Consider the following 20,309-nt stretch of genomic DNA (forward strand, 5'->3'; position numbering starts at 1 on the left):
CATCTATATTGGGATGAATCATGCCAAATTTTGGACTTGTGACACTTGAGGAAACATGGACAAAACCTCAGAAGTAGCAAATAGTCTTTTGGTTACCCAGAACTGTGTGATTAACTTTCAAATTCCTTCACTTTTCCTGTTGAAAAAAAAAGAAACTTTTACAGCTGTAAAAAGTTTCAACATTGCCTGTTTCCAGAAAATGTTGATCGTAAATTTTTTCATGACTTCTCTGGAAAAGGAGTTAAGTACGATGCACTCCTCTAAAAGATAACTAAAATAACCTCTTCCCAATGTTGCTTTACTCCTTTTTTTGCTCAGTGGAGCAGCATGTTTAAGTGATTTTGCTTCTACTCCCCTTGTGTTATCATTTGCTCTTCTTCCCCCCGGTTTTACTGCTTGGGTTTCCACTGCAGTGCATTGGAAGGTTTTTTTTCTTTTTTAAGAGGGTATTGTGGAGATTTTTAACACAAAACTGTTTTCATTATGAAGCATTTACTTTTGTAGGTGCTGAGCTTTAAGGAAAGCAATGACAAAAGGGTTGTGAGGCACCTTCCTAAAGAACTTAATGCAAAACTATCACTGAGTATTAAAAAACTATTTGCTTGCTCTATCAGAAATCTGACTTACACTAACAAATAGGTGCTAAATTACGTAAAACTCACATTTTGACTTGTCACCACGCAGGTCTGAAGAGGCAAACAAAGCTTTTTCTGCGGCTGTGCAGATGCACGACGTGCTGGTGAAGGCGTGGGCCATGTGGGGGGATTACCTGGAGAATATCTTTGTGAAGGAGAGGCAGCTTCACCTGGGGGTGTCTGCCATCACCTGCTACCTGCACGCCTGCCGCCACCAGAACGAGAGCAAGTCCAGGAAATACTTGGCAAAGGTAAGGTCCAGCTGCTTAAGAAAGGATCAGAGCTCCACCCCCTTGGGAAGGGCTGGGATGATGTTCAGTGCTCAAAGTTTTGCAATTAGAGAGAGGGTTACTGAGGGAAGACTTTAATTTAGACCGAAGGGCTGTGTGTGGTTGCTCTGAACTCATCTTGGGGTTTTTTGCTTCAGTGAGGTGTTGGGGTTTCCTTTAGATGTGGAGCATTTCCGTAGGAGGGAGAGGACAAATCACTTCCAGCATTTCTGCTACAAAGCATGGTGAAATACTTGCAGAAAGACATCCTTTGGTCCTTTGAAAAGTAACATAATTTGAGGTCTGTTTATTATTACTATGGATGAATAATATTGACATTTACGTAAGCATTGCATTTTATTCCAGATAAGCCTTTTCTGTACAGTTTTACTCTGAAATTCAGCAAAATTTTGGCCAAAAAAAGCTATTTGTATAAGTCTCAGTATGGGGATATTTAATCTCTTCAAAGAAGAAAATTAAAAAATTGTACCAGACCCGGGAAGACAGTGTCCTGACCATGAATTAAACACAGAAATATTGTTTGAGATTAAAGGTGGCCTCAGTAGCACTCTGAAGTTTATTATTCTCCCTGTCCAGTTGCATAATAGTTAATGATTTTTAGTCTGTGCTTAATGTATTTATATCTAAATTAAACTAAGGGTGGACAGTTAAAATAATTAAGAACATCCAAAGAAATAATCAAGTTCTTGCATCAAGGTTCATTTATCTGAGTTGCATGTTTTATGTTCTATAAAATTGCCCAAATTTATATCCACAACTCCAGCTAAAAACCCAAAGAATTTCTGGAATGCAGTCATGTTCATTTGCTCTTCTCTGTCTTATTTCACAGCAAGAAGTACCCTTACATTTATGTTTTACATCCTTTAAATATTATTTCTGAGGGGAAAAATAGCATTGATTAGGCATAATGAATGTGAGTTCTTGTCTCTGAGGCAGCTTTAACACCTACAAGGACTCCACAGTGATATTAATAAAATATCTCTGCTTTTGTGCATCGTAATGATTGATGTGTGCTAAATTTAAACACTGAGAGATCCTCTTGAAATTCTCTTCCAGGTTCTTTGGCTGCTGAGTTTTGATGATGACAAGAACACCTTGGCAGATGCAGTGGACAAGTATTGTATTGGTGTCCCACCCATCCAGTGGCTGGCCTGGATCCCCCAGCTGCTGACGTGCCTGGTTGGCTCAGAGGGCAAACTCCTCCTCAACCTCATCAGTCAGGTACAAAGATAATCTCTAATTCTCTTCTGTCTGTCATCTTTGTTGGCAAGATGACACACGGATTTTTTTTAAAGCAAATGATAAAAATGCCAAGCTTTAAAAATGGTATTGTTTGCAACTGCTGATGTGTTAAAAGATGGTAATTTCTGCCTTTAAGCAGGGTATTTTAAATTTCAAGGGGACTTTTACTTACTGAGATTAAATCCAGTGAAGTTGTATCCCTATTTGCATGAGGCATTATAGTTCTCCCTCTGGAATTCTATTTAATGTATTTTTGTGAATGATATAGAACACATAAAATACATAGTTAAAAATGCTTGTAATGTAGGAGTAAAGAATGGTTAGCTTTAGTAGCTAAAGGGCAAACTGTGTCTGGGAGTGCCTTGGTGTTTGTTCATTCAGGTTGAAGTGAAACAGAAGTGAGGTCCCATTAATGCACAGGTGGCCATGGGAAGCTCTCACAATTCCTGAATTCCAGGCCTGCACTGCTCCACTGTTCCCTGGAAACTGGCATGGGACAATTGTTGTGCTGAGTTCCTCCCAGAACTCCCTTCCCCTCCACTCTTGATTTTTTTGAGATATAGACTTACCACGTGGGTCCCTTCCAGTTCAGGGTATTCTATGATCCTGTGAGATTGAGCTCCTTTTATACTATCCCCTGTCTTTGCTCTTTCAGACCTCTGATGATGTGAGTGTTTGTAGCTAGAGAATATGTCCATTTGTGTTAGCATGGCTGTACACAACTTTAGATGTGTGTGTGTGTGTTCAGATGTACTCATGTTTCCTTCCCTCTCTCTTCATAAAATTATAATGTAACTTTGAAGAGACCATTCTCCTAAGCAGCTTAAGATGCCAAAGTGAGTGATGCAAACTTTGATGGGTATGGCTTGGTATTGTCTGGCAACACTGGTGTGCTCTACCGTCTCCTGACAGCAAAACCTCATTTCAACACATTGTAGACCCCTTTTTATTTGTTGAGATCTTTATAAAATTTTTAGAAGTGAGTGTTTTTTCAGGAGTCATACTTAGTTGGAGCTTAGACTTCTGTGTTACAGCGTGAAGCATGTGTCTGTCAGGTTAGTGATCTGTCATAAATATCAGATTACTGAATACTTCAATCCCATTGCAATATTTCTACCACTTACCATATGCATTTGGATGGAGAAAGGATCTATGATTTAGTAAAATTGTGGCTGGAGAAGCCTCAAATGATGTCTTAAGATGTGCTCAGTTGCAGGTAGTAGACACATGGTTTCTTTCCTTTAATAGATACTGAGATTTACAGATTTAAATGGATGCTGAATGTTAACATCTCTTTAGGGTTTGGCGTCTTTTTTTTTTTTTTTTAATGGAAGCCATAAAATCCTGTTTTTATTTTTGGGTGCAGTTGGTATCCTCTTACATTAAGTGCCACAATTAGGTGGAGTAAAGTTACTCTCTAATGGGCTTTCTTATCAGGTATCATGGGGCTTGCTGGGAATTGTGGCCTAATTTAAAGACTAACTGCTGTCATTATGTCTGTTTTTCTTCCATTATGCACATGAGTAAGATCTTTGAGCTGGCCCAGCTGGGGCTCTGACATTATGCTGCTTTCAGGTTTATTAGGCAATGTGATCTGGAAGCCCTAATTAGGTAATATCTTAACAGTGTGTGTGCAGGGAGCTACCAATTCATCCTCTTTGGGTTTCTGTTACTGAAAGAATCTTTAATTTCCATAAGCTGTTATTTAACACAAAGAGCTGATTATTCCTGAGTTGGAGTCATTTACAAGCGAATCTGTCCGTGTTGATGTGATCTGTAGTCAGTATTCCTTAACTGAGAAAGGTGTGTCTCCTAATAGGTGGGAAGAGTCTATCCCCAGGCTGTTTATTTCCCTATCAGGACCCTCTATTTGACCTTGAAGATAGAGCAGCGGGAGCGCTACAAGAGCGGTGAGTTTGGTCTGCACAGAATCGTTGGAGCTCTAACCTAATTGTTATGTTGAGTTTTCACTGGATTTTACAAAGGAAACAGGTTCTCTAGAAAACGTACCAACTTAACAAGGCTAAAGAAGAAAACTTGATGCATTGCATTGATTTGTTGTTTTGAAGTTAAACCTGCAGATGGCTTGAGCTGTCTTGAATTTTCTTGTATAAAAATACTCACCAAGAAAAGTTTCATCTCTTTCATTCTCCTGTCACCTTAATTATGGAGAATCACATGCTCTTTACTGGATGTTTATCTTGATTAATTTGTGGAGAAGTAGAAAATTCTTGGTTTATAGACACAGGAGAGTGTCACAATTTTCTAAGATTCTCTGAACTAATTTTCCTTGGAAGCATGAACATTTAATTAGTTTTCAAAGGTGCCACACTTGTAAAAGTATCTCCATAGTAACTTCTTATGGTGAGTTTTCGAGTGAAATGAACATTTCATTTTACACCAAGTAAAGGCAATGTTGGCTTTGAGAAATGTTTGGGAGATGGGGAAAGCATTCAGCAACTTGCACAGCAGCTCTTTTCCCAAGAACAAATCACATCTGGAATAGTTATGTCAAATGATTCCGCAGAATTTAGTTGTTCTTTTGTCCCATATAATTTCCTGGGAATCCTGGGAGAGCTACTTTAAGAACTCTCATTTCAGTTCTGTGGTCTTTATTACAAAGTACATTGTTTAGTTAATTGCTCTTTCCATTTGGGAATTAGTTCACTAAATTTCTGTATAAAATTTGAAAGGACACTAATTAAATAATGTTTTATTTTTGTTTGGGTAGTCTTTTGCAGAAGAAGATGCCCACATACTGTAATAATTTATTATTTTCCAGCAACAGTAGAATATTTTCATACATGTTCTGCCAAAAAACACTGTTGGGTGGGTTGTGTCAGTTAGTGAGAGTCATCTGATGAAGCAAAACTCTTGATTAATCACTCTCTGATGGAGTTGTCGTGCTAGAGATCTTTTGTGCTGAAAGATATGATGTCTGTTGCTGGCATCAACTTACTTATTCTTTAGTTATGTGTGAAAGGTCTCTCCAACAGGGAGGGGAAAAAACTACCCATAATTCAAATAATTTGATCCTTTATGGAACAATGTCTGTTGCTTCAAGAGCATAGGTTGGTAATGTAAAAGCTACACCTCCTATGTGGTTTTGAGGAGTGTTTGTTTTGCTTTAATGTTGGGAAATCTGTGCCACTGAATAGCATTTGGTGCCGAGTTTTCTCTCTAAAAAGCCCCAGTTTTCTTTCTAAAAAATTCTTTCCAAAATTCAGCAAGGAGTTAGTAATTAATACTTAATGTAAATCTCAATCCAACTCTTGGAACAATTTATTTTGTTTCAAACGGACACATATCAAGTTCATGAAAGGTAATTCTTATTTCCATTTCAATGTTCACTTTCCAGATTCAGGGCAACAGCAACCAAGCTCAGTTGGAAATCAGTCCCACTCTGCCTCAGACCCTGGGCCCATCAGAGCCACTGCCCCAATGTGGAGATGCAGCAGGATCATGCACATGCAGCGGGAATTGCATCCCACACTTCTGTCCTCCCTGGAAGGCATTGTGGATCAGATGGTCTGGTTCAGAGAGAATTGGCATGAGGAGGTATTTGGCTTTGAAACACCTTCATCAATGTATGGATTATCTAAGGGAAAGTTCACTGCAAAATATTTATCTAGAATTAACTTTAAACATTAAAGTGTAACTGTTTTGATTAGTCAACTGGTGTTTGTAGAACTGACTGTTCTGATTGGAGTTTTCGGATCTTGGTTATTTCTGGAACTGTTCAGGGGTTTTGCAGAGCAGTTAATGTGATGAATGCCTCTAGGATTTAAGCTGTTGCTCATACTAACTGAAAATGTATATTCTTACACTAAGTTTCAGAGATACCAGTTTCCTTCTTGATCTGGTGGTCTGTGACAGGTGGTGATTATTACCTGAGATTTGCATTGCAACAGAGAGCAGATGGACCTGTCACTCTGCTGTTACTTGCCTCTCAAAGTCTGGTCTGCCTAGCACAGTGTTTATTTGAAGGCTTCCTCATATCACCTTTTTTTTCATATATCTCAAAATATGAAATCTTAAAGTTGCCTGCTGTTGAAAGAGCAAGTTGTCCTTTGTGAAGCAGCATTTCCCCTGCTCAGTTTGTTTGCAATGCTGCTGAAATTCAGTGCTGTCATTCTGATTGACCCTCTGATGCAATTTAAGAGTAGAGTTTCAAGCAGATGTTTCTGAGAGCATAATTTTACTATATAAAATACAGTGTGGGGATGAATATTTGGTATCAAATCAGAAGGCCTCATCTTCCTGTCTATTTTGCTTTTTCTGTTTTTAATTCTTAGGTTCTCAGACAGCTGCAGCAGGGCTTGGCAAAGTGCTACTCGGTTGCCTTTGAGAAAAGCGGAGCTGTTTCAGATGCCAAAATCACTCCTCATACACTGAATTTTGTCAAGAAGTTAGTCAGCACCTTTGGAGTAGGTCTTGAGAATGTCTCCAATGTGTCCACCATGTTTTCTAGTGCAGCTTCAGAATCACTAGCGAGGAGAGCACAGGCAACAGCTCAAGACCCTGTGTTCCAGAAGTTAAAAGGCCAATTTACTACAGGTAAATGTTGAAAATTTTTTAAAATGTTGCTTTTAATGTCAAGAAAATGTCTCCCCATGGTTCAGCTGTGAGGGCATTCTGCTTTTTCATTCCACTATTTTTCCTGAAAGAAAATTTAGAAAACAGCAACTTTCAGTCATTCAGCAAACCTGAAATATTTTTGTTCCTGTCTTTTGTGCAGTAATAAATGTAATTCAAGTGGAAAACAGACATCCCAGAAAATAAGTATATTTTATTTTTATTATTGAAAACTGTGGTTTGATCACATATGTGTTTAAAGATTAATTTAGATTACTTCAGTATAGTATTTTTGCAATTTGGAAAGAACTGCCAGCTGTATCTGAGGGACAATAATGATCTCTGTCTCTCTGTGATGGCAGAATTTAATGAAATTTTCACCCCAGAACTCAAAACTGATGATTTTATGTGAAGTCTTTCAAAACAGCCTACTTCTGACAAGTAAAATTACTTTAGTGTTTTGGATAACTAGATTATAAAAATTCTATTACCCAAATTTACATCTCTGGTAAATTGAATCAATAACTTTAATCAGATCTAATAAAAAAGATACTTAAGGGAAGTAGCTTTTATGCTTCATTCATTTTTCTCTTAACCAATGGTTACATATTTGAGTATCTGATCTTGATTTAAAATTCTAAGAAAAGCTTGTTTACAAGCTTGATTTGTTTGGTGAAATGTGTTAAGGCCACGCAGCTCATATATGACAGAAAGTGACACTGATTGGCATCAGTGTTTTGGGTTGCCAGAATTTTGAGTTTTGTATAAATTCCTTTTCTTTAAACATAACTGAGAGTGTTTGGCATGTAGACTTGGGGTGTTTATTCAAGCATTTTGCTGATAATACTGTGAGAATAAGGGAGCTGACGGGAATCCTGTGAAAGTGACTGAGTTGTAAGAGTGACCCACATCTCTCGTGCACGCCATGCTTTGCACCATGTCCTTTCTGAGGCACAGCAGTTGCATGACAGCAGATAATGAAAGTCCTGAACCATGTGATTAAATTTTTACTGGATGAAGTGTACTAGGGAGGGAAATGGAAGTAGAAACACTTCGTGTGTCTTTAATGGGAGTGTACGGGGGGGGGAAAGAATCATTGGATAATGATGAATGGGATGAAATTTCACCAGTCCAAGTGCTGGATTCTGTACCTGGAGCAGAGTAATAATGGCAGGGACAGGTGTAAATGGGGAGACTGGAGAGCAGCCCTGGATCAGGGATCTGGGGATGGTTGTAGATCCCTTCCAGCTGAAATGTTCTACATTAAATACAAGTTGGACTTGACTTGAGTCTTTAATAATGGTTTAGAGCCTTTACATTGCAACAGTAGTATAGCCAGTTATTTATTGCTGTAAGTGTTGTTGACACACTCAGTTTTGGTTAGATTTGAGTTATTTTTGGGCTGTCACACTGTCTCCTACTTCCTTTCCTGTGAGCACTGGGGAGTTCTGGATCTTCCAAGGTGTAAAGGAAAAGTAAATATAACGCCAGACTAAAGTCTGCAATATCTGAAGTAATATTTCAAAACATTCCTAGAGAAACATTTAAGAAAGTTTAATTAAAATTCGGTTCCAATTTTTAATTAAAACAAAAAATTGAGAGGATTTCTAGTTTTTTATGCTATTTTTATTTTTTGCATATCTTTGTGATATATGAAGCTTTTCAGTTTTCTCTCTTAATTAAAGAATTATATGGAACAACATATAAACCAAAGTATGACATAGTCCTGGTCATAAAAATCATGTAAAGTCATCAAATGCAAAATGTTTCTCAGTAAACTTCAGTTAAATAACAGTAATTAATTTTTTGACAGAGATTTCATGTTATTTTTCAAGTATGATGAAATATGAATGTCTGCAGGATGCAAGTAATTATTTTGCTTAGTGCTGGATTAGATTTTATTTTAATCTATTACATTCAGTGTTTAAGTTTACAAACTAAATCTGGAAAACCAGAAGAAATTAAACCAATCAGCATACTTAATAATTTCTGTAATCTAATTTGTTATACAGAAAATGAAGTAAGTTTTTTATTGATTTTGCAAAACAGTAAAATGTATGTAAATAACTGAATGGGATTGTAATTACTTTACTGAAGATTGCAAGGACTCTTGTAACATTATGAGAAATCAGTTGCAGAATGTGCCTGATGTGTCCTTCAGTCACACCACAATGTTCATGTTTGTTTTTCCCCTTCTCAGTACCAATTGCATTTGGATGATGGACAGATAATTACAGTGGTTGCCATTCATTTCAAAAGTATCCAAGCTAAAGAGCTGTCTTGGAGTAAACTTTGTCAATTATTCCCAGATTAATGTTGACAGCTACGGTTTATAGACACTTTCAGTGGAGTTTGGTTGCATAATCATTTCCATCAACAGCAGAGTTGTGTTTTGATTCCTGTTTGGAGCCACTGGAGACTCTCACACCGTTTCTTATATTCTAAATTATTTGTCTGCAGCAATCTGGACTGTTAGATCTGTGATAGGTCATCTTTATCCATCCTAATGTTATATTATAAAAACAAATTTTACTTTGAATTTTTTTCTAGAACTTCAAATGCATAGTTCTTTGACCATCTGTTCTTTGTTCTCTCTCTCTCCTTTCCTGCTAAACCTTTTGACATCAAAGAATAGAAAATGCTGAAAAATGCTCCCTTTGAGAGCTCTCTCAGCGGTGAAAGCAGAAGAAAAGCTGCCTCAATTGTCCTTTTGTGGGCAGATGATAGTTTAGAGTTTGGATCAGCTTCTTTCTGCAACCGTCTCTCCACTCAAGCTGAATACAAATGGAAAGTTCCAAAATACACCCTTGAAGGGCACAGTAATTTCCTTGGGACTTTGTCACCCAGCACAATGAATCCTTCAGCGTAGTCAGGAGGAAGCTCTTGAAACCCAAGTGTAGCTCTGAACTCTTAGGAGAGGGCAGAGGAAAGAGCTCTGTTCATTTTCAGCTTTTTTAAGGATTTTTTTTTCCTTTTTGCTCAAGAGTGAACATAGCATGCTTTGGTAGCTCTTTCTCCACTTCCCTTGTAATTTTTAGGTAAAAAGGTTGTTTTCCAGGAAATCTAGATAAAGAGATTGATAATATTTGACCTTGGTGTCTGGTCTACACAGTATTGGTTTTTTGGAGCTGCATAAACCAGAAGTCCTGTTCATATTTCTGCTTTCCTCTCACTGAGATTTTTCATCTTTATTGCTTTTTTTTTTCCCCAAAAGTTCTTGTGTGATTGGAAAGAAGTTTTTGGAAGTAGAGTATATGAATGTTTGAATAATAACTTCAAAAGCAAGACAGCAGTTCAAATTTGGAGAATGCTTGGATCTTCCTCAATGTCCTGGGCATAAAGAATTGTCCTGCTCTGTGCAGCTAAGCTTGCAACTCAGTACTCAGGGACACCTTACATGATAGATGTCTTGGGTTTTTAAGCTGGAGATCCACGAGGTGTGAACCTTTAATGGAATCGGGCTTTTCCTGTGGTCAGAATAATCTTAAAAATCTTCAAACGAACTGTTCCTTGCTCTAAAAGCTTTAATAGCCTGTTGCCTTTGATTGATCAGAACTCTGTTTTCTTCCAGTGTAGCAGAAGGGTTTTTTGTATAGTTCTGGAGTCTTAGTTTGGAAGTCTTCTTTATTTTCTTAATGCCATGTTAATGTTGTGTAGGTCCAGGAGACTGGGGGGGACAGAGGGTTTGATACTCTTAATTTTGCTACCTTGAGGATGCTTTTTGGTGTTTCTTCCTGAGGAGTGATGGTGGTACAGCCTTCAATCAAAGTGTGTTAAGAGCCATCAGGATTTTTTTAGGTCTGTCTTAGTGGGAAGAAAATTGTGCCCCAATTCTTTTTCCATTAAGTGGTCAAAAACTTGAGCAGCATTGAGAAGAGGGAGCAAAGTGCCTCCACTGCAGTCTGTGCCATGGCCTTCAGTGAAAATCTCTGTTTAGGATGAGGGGGAAAAACTTCCTATTCTTTATAGGAATAGATGGTGCAAGTAGTGAGGTGCTTCAGACCAGTGTAGGGTAGCTTGAGAAAGGTGTTTTCCAGTACTAAATACTAAAGAAATGGATTTTTTTTGAAACAAAACCACTGTTTATATAGACTGAGATATCTGCAAAGCAGAGAAACTTTGTACACAAATAATGTTTGGTCTTGTATTTCCCTTTCTTCCAGCTTGAAGTGATTTTTCTTCTCAGATGGGCTCTCTGAGACACGAGCAGAAAGACTAATTGAACTCTCTGTTTTTCCCATCTGCCACTGGGAAACAAAAGAACAACAAAAGTCCTAAAATAGCCATTCAACAAACTAGAGCTGCTCTTGTGGTGAACTGAGTGACTTTTTTTTGTAAGGAAAATATATTGATGCGTGTTTTTTACCTCTTGGCTGATTCGCATTAGCACAAAAACTAGTTGCAGTTTGAGGGTACTTTCCTGCACTTCAGAGATTCAGGAGATAAATGATACAATAATTTTGTCACTTTGATGAAATGATTTACTCCCACTGCTCACTAGAGGGTAGGCTTGGGATTTTAATAAGAGTGTTTTACAGTGATATTGCAATAGATGCACTGCCCAAAGCAGGCAGAAAAAGAAAAGGGAATATTACATCCATAAATATGAAACTGTATTTTTCATTATAGACTTTTTTCTTACAGAAGTGGAAAGGATTTTGTATGAGCTGGTTTGTTGTGGTTTTTTTTGTTCTGTTTTAGGCTGGTAAACTTAGGTCTTTCACTGAAATCATGTAGCATATCAGTTTATTGTGGATACACAGTGAAATATGTTGACTTATATGTTCTCTGGTATTTATTGAAGTAACAGAACAGCAACATAGAAGCAATCCTAAGGTGCATTGTTTTCTTTGGCATTAGAATCCTGGATTAAAGAAAAGTACTTAGAAGCGTGTATGCATAGAATGACAGGAGCTCTGCTGGGTAAATGAATGTTTTAAGTTATTTGTAGGAGAAAGTCTTTTGGACAATTAGAGTTTTGAGTGGTTTAATTGTGGTTGAAAAAAACTTTTATATGCAGTAATTGCTGTGTGCACATACTTAATTCACTCTTGGCACACTTGCAGGCAGATGCTTGTAGCATATTTATGTGGTCAGATTTTCTGAGCAGCACTCATGTTTGTTTGGTTTTTGGTATTTTTGTCAACTTAGGAAAATATTGAGTGTACATGACATTGAAATGCAGGTTCTGCAAGAAAATTAAACCTATTTTCAAGGCTTAATTTTCTGTTGTATTGAATAATACTGAAGATTCTGTTCTGCTCTAGCTGAAAATCTCAGTAATACTGAATTGTCATTCTTTTTTTTTTCCCCGTTGCTTTTTCATTTGAGACATGTAGAACTTAAAATGGTATCTTCTAGGGGGTGGAGATGAGTTTAAAAATTCGAGTCTGTTGGTTAACTTGCACAGCTTGGGATGCCATAACTAATGAGATTTACAGAGAGTAGTTTGTCTTCTTATCCAAGTGTGTTTAATCTTTCATTGTTGTGGCACTGGAGTGCTGAGCCATCATTTCATGTATGTGGTTTATTCATTTTCCCTCTTTTGGGAAATTCAGAGACATTTATTTATTTATTGTTTGCTTTCTCTGAAACTGTAGTGACAGCACTGTTGGAAAGATGGTGTTGGTGTGGCCCAGAAAATGCTCAATATTGCAGAGATTTCTGTTACAGAATTACTTGCATAATGTACTGAAGTCCATGTTTTGAGCTTGAGAAAGTTCCTTCTTCACCTGCATGTGGATTAAAGGAGATATTCTCACTCTGTAATACTCTTAACATTGCAGTGGGAAGAGCAGGCTATTTGCATATTATTGTCATTTTTCTTGGGCTGCTGTGGCTCTTCTTCCTGTAGTGTCTTTCAATTGCTGTCTAAGACAGGAAAGAACAAGACTTTTCTTACAGCTGTGAAGAGGAGAATAGTAATAATAACGATTTTATTATTTGCCCTGCAGTTTCTCACATACAACACTCCATGTTGTATCCTCAACTGCGGCTTTCATTCCTTTTAGAAGTAAAAAGTCTCCACTGATTTTAAATAAATAAATAAATGGCTTGTAATGAAACAGATAGAAAATTATAGTACTATAAAGTAAGCCTACTTCTCTTTCACTAAGTAGTCTGATCTAATAATTTGGGGGTTTACTGGTTTCTTTCTATGCAGTATGTCTGGTTGCAGTATGTAGAGAATTCAATACAGTAATAGTATTTAAATTTTTCATTATATGCTTTTCTATTTTTCTGTGACTGTGAAACAGGAAAATCTTAGGAAGTTCAATATTTTAGAATATTTTAGAGTTGCATACAGAAAAGAGGTAGTAGATTCTGGCAGGTGTGAGTTATTGTTATAGATAATGCTAGGACTTTGCTAAAAGGTTTTCTAGAGAAAATAGAAATATTCAACAGTGTCTGTCTTTTAAAGGTCGCTCAGCTTAGTGGTGGGCATGTGTGTGTTTGGTTTGCACTATTGAATTGGGAATTGGGTGATTTGGGCTTTTTTGGCCTTTTCTTTTTTTTAGATTTTGACTTCAGTGTGCCGGGATCAATGAAACTCCACAACCTGATCTCCAAACTAAAGAAATGGATCAAAATTCTGGAGGCCAAAACTAAACAGCTTCCCAAGTTCTTCCTCATAGAGGAAAAGTGCCGCTTTCTAAGTAACTTTTCAGCTCAAACTGCAGAAGTAGAGATACCTGGGGAGTTCCTGATGCCAAAGCCAACACATTACTACATCAAGATTGCAAGGTAATCTGAAAATTTTCTTTGGTAGCTGTAAGTCTGCAAACAGAGAAGAAAATTAAAGCCCTTGCCATCCACCCACCCATCCCTCCATCATCCATCCCTCCATCATCCATCCCTCCATCCACCCATCCATCCATCCATCCATCCATCCCTTCATCCCTCCATCCATCCCTCCATCCATCCCTCCATCATCCATCCCTTCATCCCTCCATCCATCCATCATTGCTTCATCCATCCATCCATCCATCCATCCATTCATCCATCCATCTATCCATCCATCCATCCATCCATCCATCCATTCTGCCAAAGTAGATGGATATTTTATAGTAGATGTATATTTTATATATGTGTATTACTTATATAAAACTTTGAAGTAAGACCTTTTTAATTTATCCTCCTTCAATAATTTTACATTTGATCACTAAACACCTGCATTGTTCAGAGTAGGCTTGGCTTTCTCATACGCTGCTGTAAGCTGAGACTCGTGCTGTTACTGCAGTCCCTGGGGATGCTGTTGTTCAAACCAGTGACAGAGGTCTCTCCAACTGATGGTGGCAGGTTCATGCCCAGGGTGGAGATCGTGCAGAAGCACAACACGGCGGCTCGCAGGCTGTACATCCGCGGGCACAACGGCAAGATCTACCCCTACCTGGTGATGAACGACGCCTGCCTGACCGAGTCGCGCCGCGAGGAGCGCGTCCTGCAGCTCCTCCGCCTCCTCAACCCCTGCCTGGAGAAGAGGAAGGAGACCACTAAAAGGCACTTGTTCTTCACAGGTACCAAAACCACAGAGATCTGCCTTGTTTTTAAATGTGTGTTGCGCTCAGAGCTTACGGTCGCTGGAGGTTTTTTGAATATTCAGAAGGTAAATTCACATCTGTCTGGGTGATTAGTCTTGTCTGGAGCTGTAGCACCCCTCTGGAGAAGCTGATTGCGTGGGATCTGGGGTGTTTTCAGAAACGCTTATGTGCATTCCTTATGATATCGAGTGCACTTGTGCATATTTAAGGCAGAGATGCCCACCGCACCTGTTGGTGCGGAAATGTGTGCACATACTTCAGAGTAAACATTTAGAGACAACTGAAGAGGGACAGAACAAAACCTTTTGTCCCTGAGTTGTGATATATGAATATTGACTTTCTTTTACGTCTTCCACATGAGAAATGTATTCTCTTTTTTGTGCTGAATTTCATCCAAACGAAGTATTACCGTCTTTCCTAAAGATAAAGAGAAACGGAGAATAATGAGTGCTCAATTTTATTTTGAATATACAGTTGATATTTCTGTTAAGATTTAAAAAAATCCCGTAGCTTGTAAATTAGATGTGAGCGTAGCATTGACATTTTCTGTTGATAGGCTTCAGTTGATTATCAGGGTTGCGTTTTAAGGGCTGGCGAGTCAGCATTTGGGCCGTGGATGAGCTCAGCTCTGCTCTGCTCTGTGCCCCGCCCCTGCGCAGTGCCGCGGGTGGTGGCGGTGTCCCCGCAGATGCGGCTGGTGGAGGACAACCCCTCCTCGCTGTCCCTGGTGGAGATCTACAAGCAGCGCTGCGCCAAGAAGGGCATCGAGCACGACAACCCCATCTCCCGCTACTACGACCGGCTGGCCACCGTGCAGGCTCGGGGCACGCAGGCCAGTCACCAGGTACTGCTGCTGGCCTTCCAGCCTGGGCTGTCCCCGGCTCTGCTGTGCCTGGGGGAGTTCATTCTGGGCTCTTCCTGGGCAGTTCACCCAGGGCTTCTCCTGGGCAGTTCATCCTGGGCTTTTCCTGGGCAGTTCATCCTGGGCTTCTCCTGGGCAGTTCACCCTGGGCTTCTCCTGGGCAATTCATCCAGGGTTTTTCCTGTGCAGTTCATCCTGGGCTTCTCCTGGACAGTTCACCCTGGGCTTCTCCTGGGCAGTTCACCCTGGGCTTCTCCTGGGCAGTTCACCCAGGGCTTTTCCTGGGCAGTTCATCCTGGGCTTTTCCTGTGCAGTTCATCCTGGGCTTCTCCTGGGCAGTTCACCCTGGGCTTCTCCTGGGCAATTCATCCAGGGTTTTTCCTGTGCAGTTCATCCTGGGCTTCTCCTGGACAGTTCACCCTGGGCTTCTCCTGGGCAGTTCACCCTGGGCTTCTCCTGGGCAGTTCACCCAGGGCTTTTCCTGGGCAGTTCATCCTGGGCTTTTCCTGGGCAGTTCATCCTGGGCTTTTCCTGTGCAGTTCATCCTGGGCTTTTCCTGGGCAGTTCATCCTGGGCTTTTCCTGTGCAGTTCATCCTGGGCTTCTCCTGGGCAGTTCACCCTGGGCTTCTCCTGGGCAATTCATCCAGGGTTTTTCCTGTGCAGTTCATCCTGGGCTTCTCCTGTGCAGTTCACCCTGGGCTTCTCCTGGGCAGTTCACCCTGGGCTTCTCCTGTGCAGTTCACCCTGGGCTTCTCCTGGGCAGTTCACCCTGGGCTTCTCCTGGGCAGTTCATCCTGGGCTTTTCCTGGGCAGTTCATCCAGGGCTTTCCTCAGCACTCTGCTGGGCCTGGGGCAATTTTATCCAGGGCTTTTCTCAGGCAATTTCATTCAGCACCCAGCTGTGCCCAGGGCAATGTCATCCAGGGCTTTTCCCCAGCACTCTGCTGTGCTTGGGGCAGCTTTATCCAGGGCTTTCCCCAGCACCCTACTGTGCCCAGGGAAATTTCACCCTGGGATTTTCCCCAGCATGCTGCTGTGCCTGAGCAGATTGGTAGTTGCTTTAGGTCAATTTGTCTGTTGCTAAGAAGTGCATTAAAAATGCCTTTTTCCAACTAACCCCTTTGGTGTGCAGGTTCTCAGAGACATCCTGAAGGAAGTGCAGAGTAACATGGTGCCTCGCAGCATGCTCAAGGAGTGGGCTCTGCACACCTTCCCCAACGCCACGGATTACTGGACCTTCAGGAAGATGTTCACCATCCAGTTAGCCCTCATTGGCTTTGCAGAATTCATCTTTCATTTGAACAGGCTCAACCCTGAGATGCTGCAGATTGCCCAGGTATGCTGCAGTTTGTTCATTCTCTCGTCTTGGATCACATGGATATTTGCACTGTGCTTTGGAAATCAAAGTTCAACATAGGTAATTACAGTGCATTTCAGGAGGCTTTTTATTTGTCTGTGATTGCACTTCCTGTAGGGAGTACTTTAACCTGCAGTCCCTGTGGACATCAACTCTGCCTTCTGTGGTGAGAGTTTAGAACTTTGTGAAATTGTTCTTAGATATTAGAACTCTTCATGTAAATGGCTGATAAGTCTCTCTTTTTAGCCTTTTTTCAAATATATTGCTTTCAAAATACCTTTGCATTAAATCAATTAAGTGTTAGAAAAATAAAATTTAGAGCTTCATTTTATTAAAGGGCTATACCCCTTTTCAAATACCATTCTCTTTTGAGCATATCCTTCAAGCTACAATTCTTATTAATCATGATTTGTCTGTTTTAACCCAACATTTGAAATGAGGTTTGCCACTTTAAAAAAGAGCAAAGGTGGTAGTTATTAAAGTCTCAATGTCATTTCAATGCATGGAGAGCTATAATCTGTATAGCAATTAGGATTGTTTAATCCCTCTATTAAGTGTTCAGCTGTTAACCCATGGTGAACCTTGGACACTGAATGCTGTTTCAGAGCTCTATTGGCAGTGACTCTGTACAGCTCAGGATTCAGAGCAATCTATTCATTAAGTTTGGTATTACAAGTATTTAGTAAGGGTTTTGGAGACTATATTTTAAGAGAAATACTTACCTTTGTGCATGCCATTATTTATAACTTCATTGCTCAAAAGTTGTTTGGCTAAACAACTGAAAAGCTGTTGAAGTACTGTTGGAACTCAGGAATAACAGAAACAAAAAATCCATCTGCTTTTGGTCCCATGAAGGAAAATCAGTTCTTTTAATTGCTTTTGTGCCTCTTTGTGTCCCCCCCAGGACACTGGCAAGCTGAACGTGGCCTACTTTCGCTTTGACATCAACGATGCCACCGGGGACCTGGACGCCAATCGCCCGGTCCCCTTCCGCCTCACCCCCAACATCTCCGAGTTTCTCACCACCATCGGGGTCTCGGGGCCCCTCACTGCATCCATGATTGCAGTGGCTCGCTGCTTTGCACAGCCAAACTTCAAGGTTTGTGTACCTTCTGCAAGGTTATTTGCGTTTATAAACCAAACAGCACTTTTGTTGGTGAAGGTAGGAGCTGAATGATGCTGCGTATTTGTTTTAGAATTTCACCCCGAGGCCAGCTGAAATGTTGGAAATTTTTGGAAGTGTTTTGTTTGTTATGTGTAAACGTTTAGTTTGACTCAGACTGGACACATAAAAGTTTGCTTTGTAGGCTTGAGACTGTTGGAGTTGGGAGATTAATACCAGTAACTCAACTCTGTGATGAGATAAAATAGGAAAGCATTTGTTGCAGGCATTTCTTTTTCATCCGTGGATAGAACTGGCCTATACAACATACATGTGTATATATATTAGATACATATGTATAGATGTTGTAGTCAGTGTTCTTTCCCTGTGTAGCAGAAAATAATACTCCCTGAGACAGTAATGACTGCAAAAAAACCCCTTTTCTGAGTACTCCAGATCTTTGCCCAAGACTTCTGTGTGTGTATGTGGTAAAAGCCAATCAATTCAGTAGAATAATTTCAAAATAGATGTACACAACTGTATCTGTGTATCAATATCTTAATATATGGTACTAATTTCTGTAGGAGTCGTTGTGTTGTGTTTTTGCAATGGAAACTTTTTATGAAAAGAAACACCTGGAAAGGAAATAATAAAGATGTTTGGAAGCCACCCTCATCTTGAAAGTCTGAAATTGCAGCGTGGCACCAAAAGTGCCAAAATGCTGTTGACTAAAATCCAGTTACAGCTCTGTAATCTGATAGAACCTGATTGTTTCTGGATTAAGTGTAATAATCTGATTTTTCTTCTTCATCTAGGTTGATGGCATCCTAAAAACTGTGCTAAGGGACGAAATCATTGCGTGGCACAAAAAAACCCAAGAGGACACCTCCTCTCCACTGTCAGCAGCTGGGCAGCCCGAGAACATGGACAGCCAGCAGCTGGTTTCACTGGTTCAGAAAGCTGTGACTGCCATCATGACTCGCCTCCACAACCTGGCCCAGTTTGAGGGAGGGGAAAGCAAAGTCAACACTCTGGTAGCAGCTGCCAACAGCTTGGACAACCTCTGCAGGATGGACCCCGCCTGGCACCCCTGGCTGTGACTTGACACTTTCAGTAGTTTGGGGAAAGGGTTTGTTGTTTTTGTTGGTTTTGTTGTTTTGACTTTTTTTTTCTTGTTTTTATTTCCTCCTGTTGTTTGTGGTGTGAGCCATATTTTGTGTTAAGAAAATGTGAAAGAAGCTTTCCAGACCATGGCTTACCTGTCCCACTGCATTTTGTCAGTTTTCATTCTAGCTGTGTTTACAGTAGTATGGTGTTTTTCCTGGTTTTAATTTCATGAGGAGACATTTCCTCCTGTTTAAGCAGCTTTTGCAAATAGATTAAAATGAAGAGAGAAAAATAATATACAGAAAAATCTAATTTTATTATGAAGACTATGAACTAGTGTAGTTAGATTTAGGGTCTGCCATTCTTAATAACTTGCAGTATATAAATTTTTTTATACAATAGTAATTACTTTAAAAAAAAAGAAAAACACAGTAATGAATTTTACTCTGTGAAATTTTACTTAATCACTCTCTCTTCATAATGCCAAGTTGAAGGCAAAGATAAATGCTCTTAACTTTTAAGTTTGCTTCAAATTTACATGAGCGATGTTGCTTTGTACAGACAATTTTGTACCAAATGTTACAGAGGTGAGATTTTGTTAGGCACTGAGAAAATGATGATCAAATTGTGCTGACTTTTCCTGGAGCACAAGCTATGTACAGTAAAAGTGTAAACCATTTAGAGTATTTGGTTTAGCTGTGGACAGTGTTTGGAGGGAAGTTTATAAAAGGATGGAAAAAGTCATCCTTTGATACCTGTATTTGTCTGTAATAGAGAAAAAATGAAATCTTATCAAGTTCTCTTTACTGTTTAGAAGTACAGTAGCTTCTTTAGAATGGATCTGTTCCTTTGTAATTTAAGAAAAAAGAGCAGTTTAATGTTTCACTCGTCTTTCTGTTGTGTTAGCATTTTTATAAAACTTCGGTGTTAAGAATGTTAAATTTGTACAGAGTGATTTTTTTCAAAATAAATATTTTATAAAACTCTCTGTGGTATTCATTTTATTTATAATACTTTTAATATCCTGTGAGTATGATTTTGCTTCATTTTATGGTGGATGAATCAAGCATGGCCCTTCATTTCAAAGCTTGGTGCTCCTTTTGTATCAAGGAGAGTTTTGCTCTGTGGCACTATGTACAAGGGGAAGCTCAAACATATGAGTGCTAAGGACTACATAAGGATTTGGAAGACAAAGGCAAAGATAATGTTTTTTTGGCCAAGGCTTCCTTATCAAAATCATGTTGGCAAGAATAATCTTATAAAACCTAGCACTTCCTGCGTGTGTCAGCACACACTCTGTCTGCAGTCATTCACAGCTGAGCTCAGTGCTTTCATGACTTGGAGCCAATTGTTGCCTTCCCTTTATTGAAGATTGTAATGTTTGCAGCTGTGAAATACAGCACACACTGCACAGAGGAGTTGTTGGATCATTTCTTAATCATTTGCACATCTTGGATCTGTCTGTGGGATGACAGCATTCCCTGACAGGAACTCATCAGATAATTCAGCTGCTTTTCTGTCCATGATAGAAATCTTAATGGGAAAATGGGAAGGTGAGTTAAGAGACAAACTTTGTTGTCTTTTGATTTGTGACATC

At 39.6% G+C, this 20,309-nt stretch overlaps 1 protein-coding gene and 1 long non-coding RNA gene across 2 annotated transcripts in view; one reads left to right on the top strand and one right to left on the bottom strand.

Annotated features, from left to right (window-relative positions):
* The window catches only part of TRRAP (transformation/transcription domain associated protein), a 75,591-nt gene extending 55,893 nt beyond the window's left edge, over positions 1-19,698 (top strand). The window contains 11 exon segments of the mRNA XM_066329690.1: positions 685-886; positions 1,982-2,146; positions 3,987-4,077; positions 5,526-5,725; positions 6,463-6,724; positions 13,261-13,486; positions 14,042-14,259; positions 14,943-15,127; positions 16,279-16,482; positions 17,408-17,602; positions 18,421-19,698. Of these exon segments, the coding sequence (XP_066185787.1) occupies positions 685-886; positions 1,982-2,146; positions 3,987-4,077; positions 5,526-5,725; positions 6,463-6,724; positions 13,261-13,486; positions 14,042-14,259; positions 14,943-15,127; positions 16,279-16,482; positions 17,408-17,602; positions 18,421-18,705 (2,233 nt within the window). The 3' untranslated portion in view covers positions 18,706-19,698.
* LOC136367873 (uncharacterized) overlaps positions 1-20,309 on the bottom strand; it is a 505,302-nt gene that overhangs the window by 259,578 nt on the left and 225,415 nt on the right. The gene's annotated exons all lie outside the window — the stretch shown is intronic.

Source organism: Sylvia atricapilla, chromosome 15 (assembly GCF_009819655.1).
Source record: "Sylvia atricapilla isolate bSylAtr1 chromosome 15, bSylAtr1.pri, whole genome shotgun sequence".
Taxonomy (NCBI): Eukaryota; Metazoa; Chordata; class Aves; order Passeriformes; family Sylviidae; genus Sylvia; species Sylvia atricapilla.